The sequence below is a fragment of the Mauremys reevesii genome, linkage group 10 (assembly GCF_016161935.1).
Source record: "Mauremys reevesii isolate NIE-2019 linkage group 10, ASM1616193v1, whole genome shotgun sequence".
NCBI lineage: Eukaryota > Metazoa > Chordata > Testudines > Geoemydidae > Mauremys > Mauremys reevesii.
In genome coordinates this window covers 18,829,371-18,838,717 of record NC_052632.1, presented here as the reverse complement: position 1 = coordinate 18,838,717, position 9,347 = coordinate 18,829,371, and the positions used below count along the sequence as shown (strand labels likewise).

The 9,347-nt window shown below is 40.6% G+C and overlaps 1 protein-coding gene across 5 annotated transcripts; it reads left to right on the top strand.

Annotated features, from left to right (window-relative positions):
* Positions 1 to 3,015: 3,015 nt before the first annotated feature.
* LOC120374019 (CDC42 small effector protein 2-B-like) lies at positions 3,016 to 8,976 on the top strand. 5 transcript variants are annotated; one of them, XM_039493200.1, is made up of 4 exons: positions 3,016 to 3,248; positions 4,511 to 4,679; positions 8,289 to 8,390; positions 8,896 to 8,976. In XM_039493200.1, exons 2-4 carry the CDS (start codon positions 4,626 to 4,628, stop codon positions 8,968 to 8,970), a joined length of 231 nt encoding a protein of 76 aa, XP_039349134.1. In that variant the 5' UTR covers positions 3,016 to 3,248; positions 4,511 to 4,625; the 3' UTR covers positions 8,971 to 8,976. The 5 variants fall into 5 exon arrangements, with proteins under 5 accessions (XP_039349134.1, XP_039349133.1, XP_039349132.1 ...); XM_039493199.1 differs by lacking the exon at positions 3,016 to 3,248 and adding an exon at positions 3,610 to 3,699; XM_039493198.1 differs by lacking the exon at positions 3,016 to 3,248 and adding an exon at positions 3,662 to 3,706.
* The last annotated feature ends 371 nt before the right edge of the window (positions 8,977 to 9,347 follow it).

Sequence of the window (9,347 nt, the reverse complement as noted above, 5' to 3'; positions counted from 1 at the left end):
GCCGCACGCCCATTGGGCAGCGGGCCCACTACAACATACCGCGCCTACTCATCCTAGACCCAATCAGATCACAGCACCGCCCACGCTACAACACCCATTGGCTGGCGGGGCCCCTGCTGCACCTAATGGTAACGCCGCACAGATCCCGCAAAGCCCACTGGCCTGGCCAGCTCGCTCTTCGTCCAATCAGAGAGCGGAACCGCATCGTTCACGCCTCCTGGAGTTAGAAGGGCACGCCTTTGGCCCTCCCCTTCAGGCCGCGCCCCCAAAAGGGCGGGGAGCCCTAGCGGCTGGTGAAGTAGCTTGTTTAAACCGTGCCCCGAGCTGGGGTGGAGCGGTCGGTGGCTGGGGGCAGCTGCGGGTCGGAGGAGAACTGATTTGGGGACTCTTCTGCCTTCCTGCTGGGTGTGTGTGAGGGGGTCTTTGAGGGCTTGCAGAACAAGGACCCTCAAATTCCAGCTGCAGAAAGAGCCTGGCTCCCTAGGTAGTAGGCAGTGCCTGTGGCAGCTGTGACTAGGGTGACCAAATGTCTTGATTTTATAGGGATAGTCCCAATTTTCAGTGTTTTCTCTTATATAGGCACCTATTGTGCCCCCCCTCCCCGATTTTTCACACTTGCTATCTGGTCACCCTAGAGTGGATGCCTCACTCCCACCTGCATGGCAGAGCTAGGCAGATCTCACCCCAATGTGTCCGCTGCTTGTCTCAAATAATTACTATTAGTACTAGTATTTTATTCTAGTAGCAACCAGAGTCCCTAGTCAGTGTTGGGTCTCCAGGGTACAAACAAATCAGAGAAGCCCCTGCCCCTGACCTAAAGGGTCAATTTAAGGGACAGGTGGCAGGGTGAGGGACAGATCCACCCAGCTTCCTAATACTAATGTTAGCTCTGACTATGGCCTGGGTACATTCCTTTGTGTCTCAGGCATAAAATGAGGATAATATCCACCATCTCATTAGCACTGGCGTATTGTGAAGATTAATTAGTTAATGTTCCTGCAAAACAAGAATTAAATCTCTACTACCATCATTATCACTTGTTGCTAGAAACACAGAGAGCATAATTCCAAAATACGTTGTAGGGCTGAGCAGAAGCATAACTGAATTCCATAAGTCACCATGCCGTAAACTTACTCCTCTTCCGATATTAAAGTATTTAGTTAATCAGTCTGTACAGCAGTCTTAACTTTCTGCAAGAGTCTTAAAAATCTATACTCAGACATGACTTTAAGAGAGCCACAAATGTATACTTTTAATAGCAGTGCACACATCTATCAGAGAATTCCATTGCAAAGATGCCAAGAACCATTCCTACACTACTATTGCAGCAAAACTCAAGTGATTGTTACTACTAAACAAATCAAGTTACCAATTCAGTTCAACAGGAGGAGAAAATAGAACCCCTAATTCCCAACACAGATGCAAAACTGTATCATCAGATCAACAGTAACTCTTTAAGTTACAACCCAAATACAGCATACGTAAGCAAGAACAGAAGGAAGCCAGACACTGCCCAAAACTCAAAGCTAGAAAGGAAAAAATGAACACTTGCACAAAATTAGAAAAATCCAATGGAAATTTTCAAAGCAAGAAATATTTATCTAGAAGTGTTGTAACTGAGGCTGGAACAACAGAAATAACTAGCACAGTAAAACTGTTTTTATTATTGGGCTTGAGGAAAACATGGTGCCGCTGCTGTTCTTAGTCAGACCACAAATTTAAGGGACAGAGTTTTTGTTTGTTTGTTTTGATGCCAGACACCTACTGTTTTCAAAATATGCAACATGCTGACAAAGGTAAAAACAGCATAACACTTTCTACACCCTGGGATAACATTTGTGCTGATTTATGCCCTGTGAAACCAGTGAGGTTGTTAAATGAGCAGTTAAGTACACTAGCATATGACCAGGAAGCAGACATGGTTTAGGGTATTTAGCTCCTATAGAATCATAGAGTTAGAAGGGACTACCAGGGTCATCTAGTCTAACCCCTTGCCAAAATGGGGATTACAGTCCTGAATCTTAAATAAATAAATAATCCATTGAATAGGAGAGGATATAGAATGTGGACATCGGTGAGGTTCTGTGGCAGTTGGAGTTTGTCACTTGGATTCCAACAGTCAGTTCTTGGACTCTTGGGGTCTGGAAGCTTTGCAGGGAGGGAGAGAGGCTGTAGAAGGCAGGGGTTAGCTTTAAGTTACACCCTCTTTTTAGTAGCTTTTTTGCTACTCCTGCAGCCCTCTTAGTGTACTCATTTTGTACATTGTGGATGGGATTTTAAACAGCACTTGTGTGATTTAAGAGCACAAGTCTCATGGACTTTCAACTGGAAAGTTGCATCTGTAGCTGCTTCATTGACATCTGTTGAGTTAGTCCGCATATACACTGCTGTGGCTGAGACTGAAATTTGTCCAGCTGCCTTCACAGAATGGATTATGTCATTCTGTGGCCCTCTGTGAAGCTGTTATAAACCCATCCCTCTTTCAAACAGAATAAGAAAGCATAACTAGAGAGCAAACAAAAGGCAGTCTTATGCCATGGTTCTGAGGACTATTTTCAGTTAACTTCTTGGCTATGACCCTAGTTCAGTATTCCAATGGCCTGGGGAACAAAAGATGGAGGGTGAGTAGGAGTGTCAGATTTTGACTCTATATTAATAGGGAATCAAAAAAGGAGCCACATATGAAATATTTCAACAGGCAAACATGGAATTTTCTATTCCAGGATCTTAACATTGTGTATATAACAATAAGAGAACAAAGGAAATAAAATCAGGGAGAAGGAGACTACCTGTAAAAAAGACAGAGTGGTAATTCCTTACAATGGTGCAATTACGGTGAAGTCCACTTCATCCACATAAACCAAGTGTTCGGACTCCATGTGGAGGGAGTGTAAAGCAATTGAAAAAGTGAAAAATACCCCCTCAATTTGGAGCCAGTGACTGGGGCTGCTACTAAAGTCTGGAATAGCAAGTATAGACTCTCTCCAGCAACTATGCAAGCCATTGTGCCTTCAGGATCCATATAAATATCAGTTCTGAGGCCCCTTTTTGGCCTGCTCCTATTTTAGGCCCCAATTCTGCAGATGACTGCAATGGGACTCAGCAGAGGTGCAGGGATCTGCATTCACAGAGCTCAGTACAGCACTCGGGCCATAGACTTCTTCATCACCTTATGAAAGGCCAGCATCCAGACACCTGCATGGTCCACAGTCCCTCTGCTCCGCACAGTTCCTCTGCACCGTATAATGGTAAGGACCTTAGGCTGGATGCTCATGAGCTAGGCTGCTAACATCTAGTGAAATCAATGGCATTTAGGGACCTAACTCTTTTTGAGCATTTGACCCTTGGTGAGTATATTAAATGAGGTGGGAAATGATAATTAAGACAGATAAATAGTATTCAAAGCACCAAAGATAAAGTTAAGGTTTTGCATTCTATAACAACGTACCATATAGAACACTGAAAACTAATGGGCAAATAAGCTAGATACCGTGAAAAATGAATGACAGAACATTCAAAAAGAAAAAAAATCAGAAGTATAAGAAGAAAGAGATAAAGTGGGAGGAGTAACAGAGGCAAAGGTGAGGAAGACAAATGTGATAATTGGATAATTGTGGCCCTATATAAAGAATGCTTGTGGCTAATTATTGTTACTCTGTTTCCTGATGAAGGCAGTTGGGTTGGCTCAGAATGAATGAGGTTGCTTGTGAGCTTATATTTGCTTTACTTTTTTTTTGTAAATTAAAAAGTAGCTGTGATATTTTTGTTATCTAGGTGACCAAGATACAGGTGCTACTGTGTGGATTATGTTATTCCATGGTCCTCTGTAAAGTTGTTTGGAAGAGGGATGGGTTTATAACAGAATAAGCAAGCTTAATGTGGGAGTAAATAAAAGGTAGACTATGCTGTGGCTTTAAGGGCTATTTGCAGTTAACTTCTTGTCTACGACCCTAGTTCAGTATTGTTTTTCATTCGTGTTCTTATATACTCTAGTGAGTATATAAAACTAATGGTGACTTGCTGACTTTTTTTTTTCTATCATAAAAAGCTCTTCATTGTAGTTATTAAGGGTGTAATCTATTCTTCCCATCTAGAACTAGAATCAGAGGTTTCTCTGAGACTTGAAGTTTCTGTAACTAGCTTATTGTGAAAGGTAAGAGAGGGATCTCTTTCTTGTATCATACCTATATTATCTTCTGAAGAGGTTTGAGTTTCCAAGTATCTAATCTGTTCTGTTTTTTTCTATGAAAACTGTATTCTAACACTCTTTAAGAGGCATTATGTTTAGAACTATTTCTTCTTGCAGTCTCTGTTTTTGTTCTAAGCCTACTGAAGCCTTTATTGCTCAGTAATTGCTATTTAACAGTATTTTGGCACTTCTTGCTTATATCAGTAAAAATAAACATACATGTTAAAAATGCTGTTAAACATGCGTAATCCCCAGGTGTTCATCTGACTTGGCTGCCTTCTGGGTATCTACTAAAATAATTCCTTTAAAACTCCATTTTAGGAACTGGTTTTTGTGTAGAAGTGGTCTCCTGGTTCCAGTGTTCCCTTTGTGGCAAGATCAACAAGCGAACAAGATTTCATAACCACCTTGTGTAGGGAAGCTACTGAAAGACACAATGACTGAGTTCTTGGTTTGCTTTAACTGGTGCAGTGGTGAGCAGCCCCAGCCAGTAAGTACATGCTTGCATTGGATTTTTAAGATAGTTTTGAATTTACAATGTGAGCTTTCATCTGTGTGGCCTTTATTCTTGTGATCAGCGACACTAAGGAAAGCAAAATATAAAAACTGATAGGGGAACCCTATCAGTAAAAGATATGAGCTCTATCAGAAAATCTGATATAACACTAATTAGAGTTGCTATTTTCTAGCTGCATGTGAATTAGACAATTAATTTCCTATTAGTGTTGCACCTCTAAGCTTTTCCTACATTGAGAAACACAGTTGCTGAATACTTATTCTGTAATTAGGATGTCGTTTCATGAGGGCTTATCATATCCGGCACCAGATAGGAGGATACGAGATTCTGTTAATGAAACATGACATGGGTATATTTCAAAACAATCCTGAATGTCATGTCTTGTAAAGATGTGATGGAAGTCAAAATAATTAAACCCTGTGAATTGGGGAGAATTCTTGTAATAACTGTTCTTTAAGGACTGTGTCTGGTAAGAAGAGTTGATGAGAACTCTAGAACCCTTAATAAAGCCTTCAGATGCCTACCTATGGGCTATTAATGGAGAATAGGAGGGAAAATCAAGGATGCATAGCCACCCTTAAAATGTATACATCAGTGGAGTTTTCTAGGGGAGTGGATATGTGATATGCTATGATAGCTGCCATTTTTGCTATAACTGAAGATTCAATAACACTTCAATTACCAACCTCTATCTGCAGTTTTAATACTTGGTGGTTTTTAAAAAGTTGAAGCAAGATCTAGATACAGGACATATCGATACAGTTGTGCGCAACTCTTCTAATGTGTTTTTATTTAAAGTTCAGTTCCAGACTGGGGTTGGGGAAGAGAGCTACAGAAGTCTTCCATGTCTGATAACTAATCATAGAGACAAATGTGTTTAGTCTGCATTCCTATTTTCTTTTAAGTGTAATAACAAATGGTTAAAAATTGCCAACTCTGCAAATTCACTCTGGGCTCACAACATGGAAACTCTCTGCAGGCCAAATTTTGCCCACAGTGACACATGGGCAACTAACTGCCTTCAATGGCTTTGCATAAGTTTCAACAGGTCAAAATCTATTGATGCAGAAAAAGGACAAGAATTGGCTCACTCTTAGCTCTGCTTCCTCTTCAGGGCTAGAGAGTAAAAAGCAGTAAACTTGTCACCAAATCCCTGATGCTGAAACTGGATCTGTGGGTGGCTTCTTGTGCCTCTGCAGAGTCCCCCATAACTTCACTGGGGCTCCCCATGCAGATAGAGTTCCAGATCTGGGGGGTTCTTGGTTAGTAGACTGGACTAAGAATAATTAAGAACTAGATCCAAGTTAAAAGGTGTAATTTAAGGTCTCCAGAATGGAACAGTACTTCAAATATTGGAGTGTTCCAATAATGTATCTGCACTGCATTTTACTCTAAAAACCAAACCCTCTTTGAGGTGTGGCTACAGCCTCTGGAATGTAATATTTGAAAAGGTCAACATCCTTCTTGGTTCTCACTGAAGAACATTTAAACAACTGTCTCTAGGGCTGAACTTTTCAGTAGTAGAAGTACGCAAGCGACCCTTAGCCTCTACCTGCAGACTTCAAAGGAGGGAGACTGAGATATATTTAGTGCTTCTGAAAGTACCCTTTCTTTGACCATTACCCTAAGGGTTCTGCAAATGCTCCTTAGTCTTGACTTGGTCCTAGACCACTATTGACTAAAGACAAGAAAACTGGCTTTGTGATGCATATAAATGGAAACCAGGATATGTGATTTGCCACCACAATTTAAAGTGCAGGATTAATATACTACTTAGTGGTTTAAACCAATATGACTACATAGAAAACAACCCTATAACCACATCAACATGCATTAGTTATAAATCATTACAGACCAACCCCACATCTGTCACACCAACTCAGTCACTGGCTAATGTACTTGGGTGGCACAAGGATAAACTCTCTGGTCTTATAACTAACTTGATACTGGAGAATGCCCATAGGACATCACTCTGGCAAGCCTTGGGTATCTTGTATACAAGGAAGATAAGTCTTGCTAGTGTTGTCTATTGGTGGGAATGTATTACAGTACAGGTGATACTATGGTAGAAGCAAAATGAATACTTGCAGTCTTTTTTTTTTTTTTTGACTGTCCTGCTCTTCCCCTCCATACTGCCATGTGGACACTTGACCTTCTCTTCCTCAAAAGTGCTTTTTAAAACTAATATAATGGCTTACTGGATATCTCGGCTCCCAGTTCAGTTGCATTTAATTAGGTAGGGAGTGGTCTGTCCAAAGCGGCACCAATAATAGTTCAGGGAATGCCTACTTATGTACTCTGCCTCCCTGAGAGAAGTAACTTCTCATCTTGCTCTATACTCAGCATGCAGATCCCATAGCCTTCTGGCAAAGGAACTGAGCAGGATTCTCTTTTGGAACTCCTCAGTACCCCCCAAGAAGGATTTTTTTTTTAATCACCAGAGGTAATACATATTTTTCAAACAAAAACAAACTTATAACAAATACTTGTATAGGGTCCTCTGATCTCAGTAAGACCATTTTCTTGGGATAGAGAAAATTCTTGGGAAAGATGCTGCATGCAAATAGTATGCTGCTGGTCATACTGCAACAGTCACTCAGTTGATTGTTCCACCAGCAATTAAGGTTTCCTACCATAGGAGTCTCCAGGAATTAGATTGTCACAGGAGGCAATCTCTAGGAATTTGTCTAACAAAAGTTGGCAACCCTACCAGCAATATAAGCTTTGTCATCCCAATGCAAGACAGGAGAGAAACTGGGTTTAACTAAATCTGACTCCTGGAACCTTGACTTCATTGTTCAAGGACTGGTTGAGAAGCTAGCTTAAAAAAATGCATAAATGTCCCTTATTGCATTTAGCATTGTGGTGCATAGATTTCTAACCCAAGAGGCCCAGACTCACAAAAATGCATCTGCAAATGCTCAGTTAGACATAAGAGTTGTTTTGCACCTTTGCACATTTACTTTGACTATTTAGACTCTTAAATTAATCTTCAGACCCCCATCCTGGAAACTAATCAGAAGACGGAACCTCTGGACTATAATGAGCCTCTTTGAGGGTGCAAAGTTCCATAGAAAGAGGCCCCAGTCTTGCAACTGGCCTATCTGGCTATAGTAAGAGGTTAAAATTCAGTAACTTCTCTATAGGAGTCCTGCTGATGGAGTAAGTGTCACATTGAGTACTCTAGTGCTCCTAATTTGTGTTCATATCAGACGAAAAGCAAGTGGAAATGGCAGAGGCAGTATCTAGTGTAAGTGCCTATTTTTATAGGTTCCTCAGTTATGTTGAGTGAAAGACTACAAGTCTGTTCCTTTAGTGCTAGAAAACAGCTTTTTAGCACTTGCTTCAAATCTTCTGCTGACAAACAGATTCATACTTCAACAAAACCTTAGTACATTCTGCTCTTGTTTTAAAAAACAACACTGAAATGTGTTGGTTCTGTTTCCACTAGGAGTCACTGGAAGGTCAGTATTAGCAAGTTTCTTATCAACTGGGTGATAGTTCCCAGACACAACCTTGACTGTCTTATGTAAAGGATTTTCTGCATAAGAACTTATAATTTTTTTCCTCTTCTTCTTAAAGAAGAGACGTCGGAGACTAGATCGAAAAATGATTGGAGAACCAATGAACTTTGTTCATACTGCCCATGTTGGAACAAGAGATATGAATAGTGGTTTTACATCAGTAAGTATGTGATCTTCAAGATGAGCAGAAATATGTGAGACATGCCTAACTGCTAAGACTAAATATTTGAAGTTGTGAGCATCACTTGCCAGTGTATAGAGAATTAATGCATCAGAATAGTGTCAGGACATACCATAGTCTTCTACATCCTACACAACCAAAATAGATTTATTTTAGGTCACTTAACTTGATGCTAGTTCATAGCACTTTCTCATCTGACACACTGCAGTCCTGGCATGTACAGTGTGGGGGTTGGAGCATGTCAGTACTCCTGAGGCTTCATTTTTCTTTCACTCTACTGAAGTACCCGGACTTGCGCGCCCATTTAGAAAGAGCAGCATGTTGCTAATCTCTGTTTTGTCAATTGACATCCCTCCATATGTGGATAAGTATGTCTTGTCTATTAGGATTAATGTTTGAAGTACTTTCTCTTCCTTTCTAATTTTAAGACGTAATGCTTTTGACAAATAAAGGGCATCTACTAACCTACTGTATTTTTCTCTAGGCTGGGTCAATTCAGGACCATATGAAGTCAAAAGGTGGCTACACAAATGGTACTCCTGCAAGTGCACAGCTATAGAAAACTCAAAAGGAGACTGATGCACCAATTTTTGGTATGTTCTGTTCTCTGAAGGCTTCCTAAAGTTCCATAAAAGCTATATGAGCTAGCAGCTGGTAGGGAAAACTCCAACTATATTATGTAGCTTAATTCAGGCTTCAGCCTTCTTTGTGGAATGGCTTGTATACATACGTATGGGGGCTATTATAATTGCCAACCTGGTATGGTGATGGTGCAGTACCAATTAGAACACCATCTTAGGTGTCTTCCAAATAGGAAGACCCCAAACCTATCCCAGAGAACTTAGTGTTAGATTGTATGCCCCTTTTTTTGGTAGGCATTGTTACTAGTTTAAAACCACTTGCATAAAAACAGTCTTGACTTTTTTTCTTTTTCAC